At 48.2% G+C, this 21,195-nt stretch overlaps 1 protein-coding gene across 1 annotated transcript in view; it reads right to left on the bottom strand.

Annotated features, from left to right (window-relative positions):
• Positions 1 to 21,195, bottom strand: part of LOC139748814 (roundabout homolog 2-like) — a 399,946-nt gene that overhangs the window by 55,475 nt on the left and 323,276 nt on the right. The window contains exons 4-5 of the mRNA XM_071662244.1: positions 12,362 to 12,518; positions 2,668 to 2,798 (exon numbers count right to left, since the gene is read on the bottom strand). Of these exons, the coding sequence (XP_071518345.1) occupies positions 2,668 to 2,798; positions 12,362 to 12,518 (288 nt within the window). The remainder of the gene's footprint in view (positions 1 to 2,667; positions 2,799 to 12,361; positions 12,519 to 21,195) is intronic.

Raw genomic sequence — 21,195 nt, 5'->3', positions numbered from 1 at the left:
ATCATTATTATTATTATTATTATTATTACTATAATTATTATCATTATTATTACTATTCCTACTACTACTACTTCTACTACTTGTAGTAGTGGCAAAATTATATAAAACAATCACATACACACACACACACATATATATATAAATATAAATATATATATATATATATTTTTTTTTTTTTTGCTTTGTCGCTGTCTCCCGCGTTTGCGAGGTAGCGCAAGGAAACAGACGAAAGAAATGGCCCAACCCCTCCCATACACATGTATATACATACGTCCACACACGCAAATATACATACCTACACAGCTTTCCATGGTTTACCCCAGACGCTTCACATGCCCTGATTCAATCCACTGACAGCACGTCAACCCCGGTATACCACATCGCTCCAATTCACTCTATTCCTTGCCCACCTTTCACCCTCCTGCATGTTCAGGCCCCGATCACACAAAATCTTTTTCACTCCATCTTTCCACCTCCAATTTGGTCTCCCTCTTCTCCTCGTTCCCTCCACCTCCGACACATATATCCTCTTGGTCAATCTTTCCTCACTCATTCTCTCCATGTGCCCAAACCATTTCAAAACACCCTCTTCTGCTCTCTCAACCACGCTCTTTTTATTTCCACACATCTCTCTTACCCTTACGTTACTTACTCGATCAAACCACCTCACACCACACATTGTCCTCAAACATCTCATTTCCAGCACATCCATCCTCCTGCGCACAACTTTATCCATAGCCCACGCCTCGCAACCATACAACACTGTTGGAACCACTATTCCTTCAAACATACCCATTTTTGCTTTCCGAGATAATGTTCTCGACTTCCACACATTCTTCAAGGCTCCCAGAATTTTCGCCCCCTCCCCCACCCTATGATCCACTTCCGCTTCCATGGTTCCATCCGCTGCCAGATCCACTCACAGATATCTAAAACACTTCACTTCCTCCATTTTTTCTCCATTCAAACTCACCTCCCAATTGACTTGACCCTCAACCCTACTGTACCTAATAACCTTGCTCTTATTCACATTTACTCTTAACTTTCTTCTTTCACACACTTTACCAAACTCAGTCACCAGCTTCTGCAGTTTCTCACATGAATCAGCCACCAGCGCTGTATCATCAGCGAACAACAACTGACTCACTTCCCAAGCTCTCCCATCCCCAACAGACTTCATACTTGCCCCTCTTTCCAAAACTCTTGCATTCACCTCCCTAACAACCCCCATATATATATATATATATATATATATATATATATATATATATATATATATGTCTATCATAATTAGTCGCTGTCTCCCGCGTTAGCGAGGTAGCGTAAGGAAACAGACGAAGAATATACATAAACGCCCACACACGTACATATACATACCTGTACATTTCAACGTATACATACACAGACATATACACACGTGTACACATCCACACTTGCTGCCTTCATCCATTCCCGTCGCCATAGTGTATATCAAATGCAGATAAAACCACGGGAGAAATAATACTGTTGCTGCGAAACATTTCGTTTTTCACACATTTTTTGTGTCAATCTGTCTGAAGATGTGATAAACGAGAGAGAGAGAGAGAGAGAGAGAGAGAGAGAGAGAGAGAGAGAGAGAGAGAGAGAGAGAGAGAGAGATAAAAGACACTGAGATAAACAGACAAATGTGAAGAGAAATGGGAAGCGTGGGGAAGAGAGAGAGAGAGAGAGAGAGAGAGAGAGAGAGAGAGAGAGAGAGAGAGAGAGAGAGAGAGAGAGATAAACAGACAAATGTGAAGAGAAATGGGAAACGTGGGAGAGAGAGAGAGAGAGAGAGAGAGAGAGAGAGAGAGAGAGAGAGAGAGAGAGAGAGAGAGCCCAGATCAAACTAATCCAGTTTAATTTTTTCAATACGGTGAAAAATGGATGTGAAAAATCATGTTCATCTCTGGTGTGTTACATCATGTTATTGTGAACAGCGACGAGATACAGTCTCGCTTATGTGGAAAGTTAGTTTTTTTTTTGTGAACTTTGCCTGGAGAGGCGTGAGCAAGTAGAGTCACTTTGCTTGGATATATATAAAGTTTCCTCTCGTTCTCTTTTTCTCGTACACTTTTTGCTCTCTCTCTCCCTCTCTCTCTTTCTCCCACGTTTCGTTTCACTCTTTCCATATTTGTCTACTCAGTGTCTTTCATCTCTCTCTCTCTCTCTCTCTCTCTCTCTCTCTCTCTCTCTCTCTCTCTCCATTTGTCTAATCTCTTTCACATGGTATCTTCCTCTCCCAGTCTGTTCCACATCGTGCATTCCAGTTTCCCAACTCTTCCACACCTACCAGCCCTCTCCCATTTCTCCTATCTCTCCCAGTCCCTTTCCCACCTCTTCCACACTCTTTTTCACCTATCCCGCCTCTCCCAGCCCTAGCAATCCCTCTCCCATCTCCCTCAGACCTCTCCCAACACTCTTCCCACCTCTTCCAGCCCTTCTCCCACCTCTCCCTCTTCTCCTAACCCTCTCCCAGTCCTCCTATCATCTCTCCCTCCCCTCCTTCCACCTCTCCCAACCCTTCTCCCACCTCTCCCTTTTCTCCCAACCCTTCTCCCACCTCTCCCTCCCCTTCACCCACCTCTCCCCTCTCCCTCCCCCTCCTCCCAACCCTTTCGCCGCCTCTCCCAACACCCTCTCACTGACCTATGACATCCAGGATGGCCGGGGGAGAGCTCCTCTCACCGGCAGGGTTGGTGGCGTGGCACACGTACTCTCCCTCGTCCGTCTGAAGAACTTCTTTGATCACCAGCGTCCCGTCCTCGCGCAGCTGCACTCTGGGGAGAGGGGAGAGTGAGAGGGGCACTTCACACAGAGGGAGAGGGAGGGAGAGTGAGAGGGGCACTTCGTACGGAGGGAGGGAGGGAGGGAGGGAGAGGGAGAGTGAGAGGGGCACTTCGCACGGAGGGAGGGAGAGGGAGGGAGAGGGAGGGAGTGAGAGTGAGAGGGGCACTTCGCATGGAGGGAGAGGGAGAGTGAGAGGGGCACTTCGTACGAAGGGAAGGAGAGGGGTGGGGGTGCAGTAGGGGAGAGAGAGAGAGAGAGAGAGAGAGAGAGAGAGAGAGAGAGAGAGAGAGAGAGAGAGAGAGAATGTATATATACATATATATATATATATATATATATATATATATATATATATATATAGAGAGAGAGAGAGAGAGAGAGAGAGAGAGAGAGAGAGAGAGAGAGAGAGAGAGAGAGATGAGAGAACGGGCAGGGGAGAAAACAGGGCTAACCCACGTAGAAAGTGGGGGGGTGGGGGGGGGGGACTTAGAAGGGATAACGCGTCTACAGACGTCAACTCTGAAAACAAAATACATGGAAGAGCTTCAGGGAAAAAAAAAGTGAAATTTTACGTTGAAATGTATCTAAATTGCTTGGGATATCTCTCTTCTCTCTCTCTCTCTCTCTCTCTCTCTCTCTCTCTCTGTATATATATATATATATATATATATATATATATATATATATATATATATACAGACATACATATATACATATCTATTTTTCGTTTGTGAGAGTTAAACTTAAAGTAGAAAAAAATGGGGAAAAAAAATACCCCGTTTTTTTCTTTTCGTTTTTTTCCAAGCGGCCCAAAGCGGTCGTCTTGCCCTTGCCTTGGGGGGGTTGGGGGGTGGGGGGGGGAGTTGAACCAGTCGATCATAAATAAAACATGAAGGCAAGGGGAAATTTCCCACTGGCTCATCTAAGATCTTCAAAAGAATTTCCCTTTTTTTCCCCCCCCTTACCCCGGAAGGGAGAAAATGGGAGGGAAAGAAAACAGAAATAGACTTTAAATCCTTAAACTTAAAAGTACGTTTATGTTATTTATCTTTTTTTGGGTTCAGAAGTGGAATAAGGTTTGAAAGATGAGGACTTTATATACGTATCTTATCTATGGCTTACTAAGTCTTCGACAGAAGGTCAAACTTACAAGTTACCGAAAATATGTTAAGGGTCGAGTTTGGCTCATTATATACATATACATATACCGTAACGACTGGTAAGGCACCAAACAACTTAACCCTAAGCAGCGCTCTGCCATACGTACACTAAATTTGAAACTACATCCCCCAGGAATGAACTGGTTACACTTTCTCCTCTGCGTCCTGGACGCGACACATCTCTCCAATGTTAAAACGATTGAACGAGCAATTCACAAGATGCCTGTTGCCCAAGATGTAACTACCATATTGAAGACACTGACCAAATAGACTCCCCAGAGGTCCTGTGGTCATCCCACACAAACATTCATACAACATTACCACATCTGGTGGTCTATGGTCCCTCCAAGTGGACTTGACTGGCTTTTCGTACGGGATCATGGGACGACAACATAGATAGATAGATAGATAGATATAGGCCTCATAGCCTCAGGAAAGATTATGGAAATTACTTTGGAAAAAAAGAACTATTTTTCAAAGATAGTTTGATACATTTTCTTCCCCTACAAACTTCACTATTTTTCTATTTCACTGATATAAATCTAAGGGACGACATACAGGTAACCAGATGCTCATTAGTGAAACGCAACATGATTGTTAGATATTATAACTTATAAATTACCATAATTGAGCTGTTAATGCAAGTCGCATTTGCTCTTTGGATAGCTATGGTGAGGCGCTGAGATAGAAAGCTGGCTGCCCTCTCTCTCTCTCTCTCTCGTCTGTAATTGCTCGTATTAGTCATGATTCGAGGTCGTTGTGGGGGTGAAGAGTCGTCATTCCCCGGGGTCAAAGCCCCTTTGGGCCAACAGGAACGAGGTGGTGTCGTGGAAACGTTTTAAGGCCGTCGAGTTTTGATCTCCTGAGCTGTTCGTCGAAGCCAACAGCACCACCACCAACTGAGTCCACTGTGTGTGTTTATATCTGGGGGAGTTCAGGATCTCCCTCACGCCGAAGGGGAGGTCGTGGAGGTCAAAGACTCCTGCAGAAGGCCCTCTTGACCTGACGGTGTCCACGTCTGTGCACCGCAGGTACAGCTGGTACCGGCGGTGCACAGAGGCACGGTACGGGCACGTGAGCCCCCCACGGAAGGTGACTGCGACAGCGTTTATGAAGTGCCATGGGTGAGGGTGTGGGGGGGTTTTCTCTCCATCCACGGAGCCTCCGGCAGGATCCACGGGGCCCCGGGTCGACTCGCGGCGGCGGTGGAGGGCTGGGGAGGGATCCCAACCTGGGGACATGCCCCCGTGTGTCGAACCCCCCCCACAACACCACACACTGTGGGGGGGAAGGGGGAAGGAGGGGTTTATGCACACACACACACACACACACACAGCACCTCACACAGGCTCCTCCAACACACAATCATAATTCTAATTGGTTTGCCGCGCCAGTAGGCAGCCAATGGCGGAGGGGCTGCTGTGAAGTTGACCCCGCCCCGCCCCCCCCATTATTGTGTGAGGTAAGGTCACGCTCAGACGCGTCAGTGGCTCTCTAGTTCCCTCCAGACTCGTAATGTCCCTCGGCAGTTCTCACCTGCGAGGTGAAGTGTGAACTAAAAAAAAGGCCATCTTTAAATAGCCCTCCCACTCTTCTCTCTCCTTCCCCGGATGAATGGCCAACCATTTCCATACACCGGGCCTTTTCCGAAAGGGGGCCTTTCCCCCCCCCCAACACACGACTATCAAGATTAGAAATTACAATGACGCAACGGATTAGAAAATGCGTCAAGAGCGTCCCATACGCCGAGCGGTCAATGCAATTTTACTATTAACCATTTCCCCTACCTAACCTAACCCCCCCCCCCCCTTAGATCAAATAGGGCGAGAGACATACCATAAAGGAAGGGAAGGAAGGAAGGGGAGGGAAGGAAGGGGAGGGGGAAGGAAGGGGAGGGAAGGAAGTGGAGGGAAGGAAAGGGAGAGGGAAGGAAGGGGAGGGAAGGAAGGAAGGGGAGGGAAGGAAGGAAAGAGAGGGAAGGAAGGGGAGGGAAGGAAGGAAAGAGAGGGAAGGAAGGGGAGAGGGAAGGAAGGGGAGGGAAGGAAGGGGGGAGGGAAGGAAGGGGAGGGAAGGAAGGTGGGAGGGAAGGAAGGAGAGGGAAGGAAGGGGAGGGGGAAGGAAAGGGAGGGAAGGAAGGGGGGGAAGGAAGGGGAAGGAAGGGGAAGGAAGGGGAGAGGCAGGACAGAAGAATGGGGACTCATTTGCATTATTTCAATCGACTTCCAATTTCAATTCCTCCTTGTTCATGAATGCTTCTGGAATAGGAAATTGGGACAGACTACCTCAGCTGCTCTCGTATTTCCAATTTTTTTTTTCTAAATACTTTCTACCGCCATTTGTAATGTTCCCCTCCTTCTAATGAGGGGATGTCTTCCCCCCTCCCCTCATTCATCCATTCCCCCTCCCCACCACATGGTCAAGGGTGGGAAAGGTGGGGGGGAATAGGGCTTGGTCCCACACCATAGCTACCACCACCATCACCACAGCTACAACCACCATCACCACAGCTACCACCACCACAGCTACCACCACCATCACCACAGCTACCACCACCATCACCACAGCTACCACCACCATCACCACAGCTACAACCACCATCACCACAGCTACAACCACCACAGCTACCACCACCATCACCACAGCTACAACCACCACAGCTACCACCACCATCACCACAGCTACCACCACCATCACCACAGCTACCACCACCATCACCACAGCTACCATCACCATCACCACAGCTACCATCACCATCACCACAGCTACAACCACCATCACCACAGCTACCACCACCATCACCACAGCTACCACCACCATCACCACAGCTACCATCACCATCACCACAGCTACCACCACCATCACCACAGCTACCACCACCATCACCACAGCTACCATCACCATCACCACAGCTACCATCACCATCACCACAGCTACCATCACCATCACCATCACCACAGCTACCACCACCATCACCACAGCTACCACCACCATCACCACAGCTACCATCACCATCACCACAGCTACCATCACCATCACCACAGCTACCATCACCACCACCACCACCACAGCTACCATCACCACCCCTACCACCACAGCTACCATCACCACCACAAGCTACCTAGCTACCATCACCACACACCACCACAGCTACCATCACCCACCACCACCACAGCTACCATCACCACCCACCCTAGCTACCATCAGCCACCATCACCACCACCAGCCACGAGCTACCAGCACCACCACAGCTACATCACCACCACAGCTACCGACCACAGCTACCGATCAGCTACCACCACCAGCTACCATCACCACCACCATCGACAGCTAACCATGCACCACCACACCACCACAGCTACCATCACCACCACCACCACCACAGCTACCATCACCACCACCACCACCACAGCTACCATCACCTCAGCCACCCACTAGCTACCATCACCACCACCCACCACAGCTACCACCACCCACACCACCACCACAGCTACCATCACCACCACCACCACAGCTACATCACCACACCCACAGCTACCATCACCATCACAACCACCACAGCTACCACACCACCACTACCACCACCATCACCACAGCTACCATCACCATCACCACAGCGTACCATCACCATCACAAAGCTACCACCACCACACCAACAGCTACCATCACCACACCACAGCTACAACCACCATCACCAACAGCTACCACCACCACACACAGCTACAACCACCATCACCAAAAGCTACCATCACCATCACCAACACTACCACCTCTCACCACAGCTACATCACCATCACCACAGCTACCATCACCATCACCACAGCTACCACCCACCATCACCACAGCTACCATCACCATCACCACAGCTACCACCACCATCACCACAGCTACCATCACCATCACCAACAGCTACCATCACCATCACCACACTACCACACCAACACCACACTACATCACCATCACCACAGCTACCACCACCATCACCACAGCTACCACCACCATCCACCACAGCTACCATCACCATCACCACAGCTACAACCACCATCACCACAGCTACCATCACCATCACCACAGCTACAACCACCATCACCACAGCTACCACCACCATCACCACAGCTACCACCACCATCACCACAGCTACCATCACCATCACCACAGCTACCATCACCATCACCACAGCTACCATCACCATCACCACAGCTACCACCACCACCACCACAGCTACCATCACCATCACCACAGCTACCATCACCATCACCACAGCTACCACCACCATCACCACAGCTACCACCCCACCACAACTACCCCCCCACCACTACCACCACAGCTACCCCACTCACCACCACCACAGCTACCCCCCCACCACTACCACCACAGCTACTATCACCACCACCACCACCACCACAGCTACCCCCTCCACCACTACCACCACAGCTACTATCACCACCACCACCACCACCACAACTACCCCCCCACCACTACCACCACAGCTACCCCCCTCACCACCACCACAGCTACCCCCCCACCACTACCACCACAGCTACTATCACCACCACCACAGCTACCCCCTCCACCACTACCACCACAGCTACCACCACCACCACCACCACCACAGCTACCATCACCACCACCACCACCACAGCTACCCCCCACCACCACCACAGCTACCATCACCACCACCACCACCACAAGCTACCATCCACCACCACCACAGCTACCACCTCCACCACCACCACAGCTACCCCCCACCACCACCACCACAGCTACCAACCCCACCACCACCACCACAGCTACCACCCCACCACCAAATCCACAGCTACCACCCCCCCACCACCACCACAGCTACCACCCCACCACCAATACCACAGCTACCACCCCCCACCACCACCACAGCTACCATCACCACCAACCACAGCTACCACCCCCCACCACCACCACAGCTACCACCACCACCACCACAGCTACCATCACCACCACCACAGCTACCATCACCACCATCACAGCTACCATCACCACCACCACCACCACAGCTACCCCCTACCACCACAGCTACCATCACCACCACCACAGCTACCACCATCACCACAGCTACCCCTCACACCACGAGCACCACCACCCACCACCACAAGCTACCATCACCACCACCACCACAGCTACCCCCCACCACCACCACCACAGCTACCCCCCCACCACCACCACAGCTACCACCCCACCACCACAGCTACCACACCACCACCACCACCACAAGCTACCCCACCACCACCACAGCACCACACTACCACCACCACAGCTACCCCCCACCACACAGCTACCATCACACCACCACACAGCTACCCCCACCACCACCACCACACAGCATACCCCCCCACCACCACCACAGCTACCACCCCCCCATCACAACAGCTACCAACACCACCACCACCACCCACACACAGCTACCCCCCCACCACCACCACAGCTACCATCACCACCACCACCTACAGCTACCCCCCCACCACCACAGCTACCACCCACCCCACCACCACAGCTACCACACCACCACCACAGCTACCCCCCCACCACCCCCCCACCACAGCTACCATCACACACCACCACCACAGCTACCCCCCCCCACCACCACAGCTACCATCACCACACTCCACCACAGCTACCCCCCACCACCACACAACACATACCACCCCACCACCACCACAGATACCACCCCCCACCACCACAGCTACCACACCACCACACACCCACCACAGCTACCCCCCCACCACCACCACAGCTACCATCACCACCACCACCACCACAGCTACCACCCCCCCACCACACCACAAGCTACCACCCTCCACCACAGCTACCACCCCCCACACCACCACAGCTACCATCACCACCACCACCACCAAGCTACCCCACCACCATCACCACCACCAGCTACCACCCCCCACCACCACCACAGCTCCCCCCACCACCACCACCACAGCTACCACCCCCCCCACCACCACCACAGCTACACCCCCCCCACCACCACCACCACAGCTACCATCACCACCACCACAGCTACCCCCACCACCACCACCACAGCTACCATCACCACCACCACCACCACAGCTACCACCACCTCACCACAGCTACCACCACCATCACCACAGCTACCACCCCCCACCACCACCACCACAGCTACCACCACCACCACCACCACAGCTACCACCCCCCCAACACCACCACCACAGCTACCATCACCACCACCACCACAGCTACCATCACCACCACCACCACCACAGCTACCATCACCACCACCACCACCACCACAGCTACCACCACCACCACCACAGCTACCATCACCACCACCACAGCTACCACCACCACCACCACCACAGCTACCATCACCACCACCATCACCACAGCTACCCCCCCCACCATCTGGCCACACGTCAAGGACCCTCAAGCTATGAGGGTTGATCCTCCACTACTGCTGTCCAGGGCGAGGTGGGGGGGCGGGGTGGCGAAAGGGGGGGTTATTGGATTAGTGAGGGGAAGGTAGGGGGGGGAGGGAGGGTACCTGCGCTTGGCTCCCGTCTTTATGAGGGGAAAAGGAGGGGGGGGTAATTAGGGGGAGATTTGGAGGCGGGGGGGAGACAGAAGTATAGTAGATGGGAGGTCCAGGTAAATAAGGGAGAAGACTTGCCCAGGGAGATATTAAGGGAGAAGCCACACTTCAAGGGAGATTTAAGGTACAAGATCTAGTGAGGGGTTTTATCAAGGGATAAAGGGGGATCTAAGGGGAAATGTGGGTGATTTAAGGGTCAAACGATACATCATACGCAAGGGTCGTACCGTCGTGCTCAAGGGGTCGTACCGTCGTGTTCAAGGGTCGTACCGTCGTCTTCAAGGGTCGTATCGTCGTGCTCAAGGGGTCGTACCGTCGTGCTCAAGGGTCGTATCGTCGTGCTCAAGGGTCGTACCGTCGTCTTCAAGGGTCGTACCGTTGTGCTCAAGGGTCGTACCCTCGTGCTCAAAGGGTCGTACCGTCGTGCTCAAGGGTCGTACTGTCATACCTAAAAGCCTAAGTCTGATCTTAATGGTTCACTGGGCACTTAATGGGCGAAGAAAATGATATATTAAGTATCATGGATTTAAGGGATTTACTGAGGGAACTTTCAGTAGCCCAACCCCTTATTTAAGGGATTTATTAAGGGACCCTCCCCCCCCCACCCAGTAATCCTGGTCGTTACGATGTAATTCCCTCAACACCTTATGATTACACGGGACGATGTAATCACCCCACGACTCTGTAATCACTCCGTTAGTTTAATGATCTCCCCAGAACTGTATTATCTCCCCTGCTCTGTAATCTCCCCACAGGGACCTCTCCCCTCTCCCTCATAGCCCCCCCCCCACACTTCCCCTCTAATCTTCATCCAGCGTCTGCCTCTCCCTTAAATACATCCTTAAATTCCCCATTCTTTTTTAAGGTACAGCCCCTTTTAAGGTCTTGGCTAGATTCGATCCTTAAACTCCCCAACATTTTTTCCCCCTAAAGAAAATGTTTTTTTTCCCCTTACCTCGATAGATTATTCCCTTAACACGATTCTATTTTCCCTAACTCGATCACTTTTTTTCCCTAAGTCATCTTTTTCTCTAACTCGCCTTACTCACCTAACTCTCTCTACTTCCCTAACTCACTTTTGATTTTTTTTTTCACCTAACTTGGCCTTATTTTCCTCCATCCCTAACTTGGTCCTAGACCCTCATAATTTTTGCCCCCCCCCCCCTATTCAATCTATTTCAATTATCTCTCCTTTTTTTTCCCCATATTCAATCAATTTTCCCTAACTCATCCCTTCTTTCCTCAAATGTCCCCCAACTATTCAAACCTGTTTCCCTAACTCACTCCTTTTTCCCCCCTATTCAATCTATTTTCCTGCAATCACTCGTTTTCCCCCCTATTCGACCTATTTCCCATAACACACTCTTTACCCCCTATTCAATCTATTTCCTCTAACACATCCCTCCTCCCCCCCAAAAAAAATTCCCCCTATTCAATCTATTTCCCCTGACTCACCCCTTCTTTCCCCACCTTTTCCTCCTATTCAAACTATTTCTCCTAACTCACTCCTTTCCCCGCCTTTCCCCCCCCCCCCATTCGACCTATTTCCCCTAACTCACTCTTTTCCCCCCTGTTCAACCTACTTCCCCTAACACACCCCTTTTCCCCCCAAAAAATTCCCCCTATTCAATCTATTTCCCCTAACTCACTCTTTTCTCCCCCCCTATTCAACCTACTTCCCCTAACACACCCCTTTCCCCCCCAAAAAAATTCCCCTATTCAATCTATTTCCCCTTAGTCACTCCTCCCCCACTGCAACTTGTCCTTGACCCCACCCCCCCACTCCAAGTCCTCCCCGACTGACCTTTCACCTTCCTCCTTCAGGTCAATCGGTTGTCCATTCCTGGTCCAGGAGAGTTTAGGAGGGGGATGCCCCTTTGGGGGGACGCACAGGATCTCAGCCCTCTCCCCTGACGCCGCTGCAACGTCCTGTGGGACCGTCTTGAACTCCTCCCGTAGCACTGGAGAGAGAGAGAGAGGGATACGAACCACGTTAGCTTTCAGGAAAAAAAAAAAATTAAATTTGAAGAAAAAAAATTTAATTTACTAGGGGGAAATTTTTTTAATTTACTAGGGGGAAATTTTTTTTTAATTTACTAGGGGGAATTTTTTTTTTTAATTTACTAGGGGGAAATTTTTTTAATTTACTAAGGGGAATTTTTTTTAATTTACTAGGGGGAATTTTTTTAATTTACTAGGGGGAAATTTTTTTTTAATTTACTAGGGGGAAATTTTTTTTTAATTTACTAGGGGGAAATTTTTTTTTAATTTACTAGGGGGAAATTTTTTTAATTTACTAAGGGGAAATTTTTTTAATTTACTAGGGGGGAATTTTTTATTTACTAGGGGGGAATTTTTTATTTACTAGGGGGGAATTTTTTATTTACTAGGGGGGAATTTTTTTTAATTTACTTGGGGGAAATTTTTTTTAATTTACTAGGGGGAAATTTATTAATTCACAAGGGGAAATTTTTAATTTACTAGGGGAAATTTTTTTAATTTACTAGGGGGAAATTTTTTAATTTACTAGAGGGAGAATCTTTTAATTTACAAGGGGGAAATTTATTAATTTACTAGGGGGAAATTTATTAATTTACTAGGGGGAATTTTTTTTAATTTACCAGGGGAGATTTTTTAATTTACTAGGGAGAAATTTATTAACTTACTAGGGGGAAATTTTTTAATTTACTACGGGGAAATTTATTAATTTACTAGGGGGAAATTTTTTAATTTACTAGGGGGAATTGTTCTTAATCTACTAGGGGGAAAATTTTTCAATTTACAATGGGGAAATTTTTTAATTTACTAGGGGAAAAAATTCCAATAGGGAATTTTCTGAGGTTGTTTTGGGGGAGAAAATTTTGTTTAGGGTATTTTTCTAATATTCATTTGGACAAAATAAATGGCCAAGAGATTTTTTTTTCATTTTCCTAGAAAGAATATGATTTTTAAGGAAAGAAAAGAATTATTTGGTGGGTGATCTATGTAACTTTTCTGTCTTTCTAAAGAAAATGTTTTCTTTATGGGGCTTCCTGGAAAGAGAGAGAGAGAGAGAGAGAGAGAGAGAGAGAGAGAGAGAGAGAGAGAGAGAGAGAGAGAGAGAGAGAGTAGCATAAGAAACATTATAATAATTCTCTGACACTTTCATCCCTCACAACCACTGATTGCCACATTTCGTCATTTTGGGGAAAAAAAAAAAATCAAGTGAAAAATCAAGTTAAATTTGTATACATCCAATCAAAAAAAAAAAATCAAATCCAATATTCCCTTCAAATACATGAAAAAGTTCCAATACCAAGTGATTAATTCTAAAACTCTTTTATCACCCAGGTGATGAGTAGGTGAAGAGATTTTTAAAAGCAATTTTAGATAAAAAAAAAATTTAATTGTTCCAATCATGTCAAGTCATGAGACTCATTTGGAAACCGTCAACTAAATCCACCAATGTAATGACGTCTGGCAACTACCGTATTATGAAAAAGATGCCATAAACCTCCATCCTAACCTTCCAATCAGGTGCATTGAATTCCAGGTGGTTATCTCCCTTCCACTTGAACATCAATATACTCCAGAAAAGAAAAAATAATAATAAATGTAAAGAGAAACTTTACTACCGGCCATTAAGGCATTAACGAAATGAATCAGTCTTAAAATAAAAAAAGAAAGATGGGCGCGGCAACACTCGTACGTTACCAGATACCTCCACATCTTTTCCGAGCCAATCGCTTGTTGGAAATATATTCTTTAAGTGGCTCTCCTAATCCGTCAATTACCCGAGGGATCTATAAAAAGAGAGATGTGCGTATCATAGACTTTTCAATTACGTTCATGTGTGCGCCTGTGTGGCCCCGTGTGTACACAGGGAATTAGATTGTGTGCACAGATGGAGGGGGGGCCCGGGTACACAAGACCGAGTTGCCAATTAGCCCCTAATTGGAGGAAGATTCGTTTTTTACCCCCCCTTCCTTCCTTCCTTCCTTCCTTCGATCATAACACAAGGAACGTTTTATGGCAAATAAAATCTCAAGGAATATAATTGAACAGATGGCTTTCTGGGAAGGACGAGAACTCAAGGTCTCCAATTTCCGGGATTTCCCAGTGAATGAGACGTTTGGGAAAGAATGAATTTCTGGGAGGGGAGGGGAAGGGAGGGGAGGAGGAAAGGCTGTTCTGGAGAGAGAGAGAGAGAGAGAGAGAGAGAGAGAGAGAGAGAGAGAGAGAGAGAGAGGGGGGGGAAGTGTCATTTAGGAGACATCAAAGTGGACAGCAAATGAAGCAAAACCATAAAGAAATGGAAAATGCGAAAGCGTCAAACGCTTTCGTGGAATTACATGAACAGGGCTGAGTACAGCCAGGTCCAAACCAGGATATAAAGTACCATACAGCACTACTATACAACATCCTCTGTACAGAGTGTAATCAGTTTTACATTGTTCAAACTAACACGTTTCTTTATATCAGGGTTGGATAATAGACATAGCCTTACGTATGGTCAAGATTATTAATATCATATTCATTCAAATCAAAGACTTTGTTTATCATTTTGACTGGAACAATATCAAGGTTATTATACACAATAACTCAGTTATGGACAGAAAGATCACTGAATCGTCCCCTGTCAATACTAAGAAAGATATGAACATGAATAAAAATCCTGGTTTATATAACTTAAAATAACTTTATACATGTATGCCAGAACACAAGTTAACCTGAGCTTGTAACTTGAGGAAGGCCAGGTCATCGAGGGTGAGCTGTGACCAGGTAATTACACGAAAGCGCTACACATTTCGCATTCTCATTGTGGTTTTACCTACACACACACACACACATACACACATACACACACACATACACACACACAGACACACACAGACACACACACACAAACACACACACACATACACACACACACACACACACACAAACATACACACACACACACACACACACACACACACATATATATATGTATATATATATATATATATATATATATATATATATATATATATATATATATAAGATTTCTCGTCGCTCGGGGCCCGAGTGTGTGTGTGAAATGGCTGAACTTTGAAACACGGCGTCGGGAAAGCCAGAGAGAGAGAGAGAGAGAGAGAGAGAGAGAGAGAGAGAGAGAGAGAGAGAGAGAGAGAATGAACACCACCAACTTTTGAACACATGTTCATGGCTGGAAATGTGCCTTGATCTTTGCACTGGGAGTCGAACTACACCAGCGGGATGCTCGATGCTCGCTCCACTCTGTCTTTTCCTGGTCACCTGTTGGTCCAACTGCGCGCCATCTCTGCGTCTTTATTCTTTCCAGGATGTGTGTATAGCTATTGTCAATCCCTGATATCGTTTTTCTTTAGTTTTCATTCTTGTCTTTTTTCTGTTCTTTTCGTATCTTCCTTTCTTCTTCTTCTTCTTCTTCTTCTTCTTCTTCTTCTCCTTCTTCTTCTTCTTCTTCTTCTTCTTCTTCTCCTTCTTCTTCTCCTTCTTCTTCTTCTCCTTCTTCTTCTCCTTCTTCTTCTTCTTCTTCTTCTTCTTCTTCTTCTCCTTCTTCTTCTCCTTCTTCTTCTTCTTCTTCTTCTTCTCCTTCTTCTATTTCTCTTATTTTTCTTTTTCTTCTTTTTCTTTTCTTCTTCTACTTCTCTTCTTCTTCTTCTCCTTCTTATATTTCTCTTCTTCTTCATCTTCTTCCTCCTCCCCTTCTTATTATCATTATTATCATCATCATTATCATTATTATTATCATTATCATCATTATTATTACTGTTATTATCTTTATTATGCATTTGCGTACAGAGATAGATAGAAAGATATGGATACAGAGAAAGCTAGAGCAATACAGATACAGAGATAGATAGAAATATATGGATACAGAGAAAGCTAGAGCAATATAGATACAGAGATAGATAGAAATATATGGATACAGAGAAAGCTAGAGCAATATAGATACAGAGATAGATAGAAATATATGGATACAGAGAAAGCTAGAGCAATATAGATACAGAGATAGATAGAAATATATGGATACAGAGAAAGCTAGAGCAATATAGATACAGAGATAGATAGAAATATATGGATACAGAGAAAGCTAGAGCAATATAGATACAGAGATAGATAGAAATATATGGATACAGAGAAAGCTAGAGCAATATAGATACAGAGATAGATAGAAATATATGGATACAGAGAAAGCTAGAGCAATATAGATACAGAGATAGATAGATTCGTAGATAAAGAAGGTTACAGAAGCAATAGATACATGGAATGAACGACATGTAGGTTGATAGAGATATAAGTAAATGGTCAGAGTTATATAGATGTAGATGCAAACGTATATCATACGCATGTATCAAAATGTGTGTGTGTGTATATATATATATATATATATATATATATATATATATATATATATATATATATATATATATATATATATATATTGGAAAGGATCACAATTTTGCGCGTGATCAAGATATTCGTATGAGTCCACGGGGAAAATGAAACACGAAAAGTTCCTAAGTGCACTTTCGTGTTATAATCACATCATCAGGGGAGACACAAGATGTATATCAACTGACTATTATATTTCTCTCTTGTGTCTCCCCTGATGATGTGATTATGACACGAAAGTGCACTTGGCAACTCTTCGTGTTTCATTTTCCCCGTGAACTCATAGAAATATATATATATATATATATATATATATATATATATATATATATATATATGATCTCTCATTTTTCCTTAAGGCTTAACTCTCTCTCTCTCTCTCTCTCTCTCTCTCTCTCTCTCTCTCTCTCTCTCTCTCTCTCTCTCTCTCTCACTCCCCCCCTATGTGTTCATCTATATACACACATGATGTTCCCACACGTTCGTGAAATCTGGTCAGGAAATACGCGTCATCGCCGGATTGGCAGAGATTTTTTTTTTTCTTTTTTTTTACGTCGCCTGAAAAATCTGATTTCATGTCTCACTGGAGAAATGAAGGTTATAACACTGAGAGAGAGAGAGAGAGAGAGAGAGAGAGAGAGAGAGAGAGAGAGAGAGAGAGAGAGAGAGAGAGAGAGAGAGGAGAGAGAGAGAGAGGAGAGAGAGAGAGAGAGAGAGAGAGAGAGAGAGAGAGAGAGAGAGAGAGAGAGAGAGAGAGAGGGTGTGGGGTGGGGGTTGTGGTATGAAGCGTGCTTCTCATCATACCACCATATTCCCCCACCATCATACCCAGGCCCACAGTGTGGCTCAGCATCATACCCAGACCCACAGTGTGGCTCTGCATCATACCCAGGCCCACAGTGTGGCTCAGCATCATACCCAGACCCACAGTGTGGCTCTGCATCATACCCAGACCCACAGTGTGGCTCTGCATCATACCCAGGCCCACAGTGTGGCTCTGCATCATACCCAGACCCACAGTGTGGCTCTGCATCATACCCAGACCCACAGTGTGGCTCTGCATCATACCCAGACCCACAGTGTGGCTCAGCATCATACCCAGACCCACAGTGTGGCTCAGCATCATACCCAGACCCACAGTGTGGCTCAGCATCATACCAGACCCACAGTGTGGCTCAGCATCATACCCAGAAACCCCCAGTGTGGCTCAGCATCATACCAGGCCCACAGTGTGGCTCAGCATCATACCCAGAACCACAGTGTGGCTCAGCATCTACCCAGCCCACAGTGTGGCCCCGCATCATACCCAAACCCACAGTTGCTCACCCCCCCATCATACCCGACCCCAGTGTGCTCAGCATCTACCCAGCCCACAGTGTGCCAGCATCATACCCAAAACCCACAGTGGCTCACATCAAAAACCCAGGCCCAGTGGGGCCGATCAAACCCAACCCACAGGTGGCTTGCATCATACCCAGCCCAGGTGTGCTCTCAAAAAACCCGGGCCCACAGTGTGGCCCCGCACATACCCAGACCCACAGTGTGGCTCGCATCTTTACCCAGCCCACGTTTGCCGCATCACCCAACCCACAGTGGGGCTCGAAATAAAACCCCAGGCCCACAGTGTGGCCAGCTCATAAAAATTCCAAAAAACTAAAAAAAGGGGGGGGGAAAAAAATAAAGAAAAAAGTGATAAAAAAAAATATAAAAAAAAACAAAATTTGTCAAAAAAAAAAAACTCCATTTTTAAAAAAAAACACACTTCCCCCAAAAAAATCAACCCAAGCCCACACCACCCAAACCCCCAACCCAAACACTCTCACAACCAACCCACTAAAAAAACAAAAAACCCCAAAACCCCAGTTTTGGCTCAGCAAAAACCCCCGACCCAATGGGCCAGCATCTTTACCACCCACATGTGCCAGCCATACCAGACCCACAGGTTGGCTCACATCAACCCAGCCACAAGTGGGGCTCCGAAACATACCGGGCCACATGGGTCGCACATACCCAGCCCACAGTGGGCTTCGCATCATACCCACCCACATGTGGCTCACATCAAAACCCAACCCCCCATGGGGGCCAGCTCAACCCAGACCCACAGTGTGGCTCAGCATAAAACCCAGCCCCACAGTGTGGCTCGCCCCAACCCGCCCACAGTGGCTCGCATCAAAACCCAGCCCACAGTGTGGCTCAGCATCAAAACCCAGACCCAATGTGGCTCCCATCATCCCAAAAGCCCAATGGGCTCTGAAACATACCCAGCCCCAGTGTGGCTCACCATACCCAACCCACAGTGGGGCTCGCATCAAAAACCCAGCCCACGGGTGGCTCTGCACATACCCAGGCCCACTGTGGCTCTGCATCAAAACCCAAACCCACATTTTTGCTCGCATCATACCGGGCCCACATGTGGCTCGCATCAACCCAGACCCACAGTGTGCTCGCATCATCCCCAGACCCACAGTGTGGCTCGCATCATACAACCCACAGTTGGCCGCATCATACCCAGACCCATGGGGTCTCAGAAACATACCCAGCCCCAGTGTGGCTCTGAAAATCATACCCAGGCCCCAGGTGGCCCCGCATCATACCCAGGCCCACAGTGTGCTCTGCATCATACCCAGCCACAGGTGCTCGCATCATACCCAGGCCCACAGTGTGGCTCAGCATCATACCCAGGCCCACAGTGTGGCTCAGCATCATACCCAGACCCACAGTGTGGCTCAGCATCATACCCAGACCCACAGTGTGGCTCTGCATCATACCCAGGACCCACAGTGTGGCTCAGCATCATACCCAGGCCCACAGTGTGGCTCAGCATCATACCCAGACCCACAGTGTGGCCTCAGCATCATACCCAGCCCACAGTGTGGCTCTGCATCATACCCAGACCCACAGTGTGGCTCTGCATCATACCCAGACCCACAGTGTGGCTCAGCATCATACCCAGGCCCACAGTGTGGCTCAGCATCATACCCAGACCCACAGTGTGGCTCAGCATCATACCCAGGCCCACAGTGTGGCTCTGCATCATACCCAGACCCACAGTGTGGCTCAGCATCATACCCAGGCCCACAGTGTGGCTCTGCATCATACCCAGACCCACAGTGTGGCTCTGCATCATACCCAGACCCACAGTGTGGCTCAGCATCATACCCAGGCCCACAGTGTGGCTCTGCATCATACCCAGACCCACAGTGTGGCTCAGCATCATACCCAGGCCCACAGTGTGGCTCTGCATCATACCCAGACCCACAGTGTGGCTCAGCATCATACCCAGACCCACAGTGTGGCTCAGCATCATACCCAGGCCCACAGTGTGGCTCAGCATCATACCCAGGCCCACAGTGTGGCTCTGCATCATACCCAGACCCACAGTGTGGCTCTGCATCATACCCAGACCCACAGTGTGGCTCAGCATCATACCCAGGCCCACAGTGTGGCTCAGCATCATACCCAGACCCACAGTGTGGCTCAGCATCATACCCAGGCCCACAGTGTGGCTCTGCATCATACCCAGACCCACAGTGTGGCTCAGCATCATACCCAGACCCACAGTGTGGCTCTGCATCATACCCAGGCCCACAGTGTGGCTCAGCATCATACCCAGACCCACAGTGTGGCTCAGCATCATACCCAGACCCACAGTGTGGCTCAGCATCATACCCAGGCCCACAGTGTGGCTCAGCATCATACCCAGGCCCACAGTGTGGCTCTGCATCATACCCAGGCCCACAGTGTGGCTCAGCATCATACCCAGACCCACAGTGTGGCTCAGCATCATACCCAGACCCACAGTGTGGCTCAGCATCATACCCAGGCCCACAGTGTGGCTCAGCATCATACCCAGGCCCACAGTGTGGCTCTGCATCATACCCAGGCCCACAGTGTGGCTCTGCATCATACCCAGACCCACAGTGTGGCTCAGCATCATACCCAGACCCACAGTGTGGCTCAGCATCATAGCCAGGCCCACAGTGTGGCTCTGCATCATACCCAGACCCACAGTGTGGCTCAGCATCATACCCAGACCCACAGTGTGGCTCTGCATCATACCCAGACCCACAGTGTGGCTCAGCATCATACCCAGACCCACAGTGTGGCTCAGCATCATACCCAGACCCAGTGTGGCTCTGCATCATACCCAGGCCCACAGTGTGGCTCAGCATCATACCCAGGCCCACAGTGTGGCTCTGCATCATACCCAGACCCACAGTGTGGCTCAGCATCATACCC

This window comes from Panulirus ornatus, chromosome 5 (genome assembly GCF_036320965.1).
Source record: "Panulirus ornatus isolate Po-2019 chromosome 5, ASM3632096v1, whole genome shotgun sequence".
Classification (NCBI taxonomy): Eukaryota; Metazoa; Arthropoda; class Malacostraca; order Decapoda; family Palinuridae; genus Panulirus; species Panulirus ornatus.
This window is presented reverse-complemented; position numbering and strand designations above follow the sequence as displayed.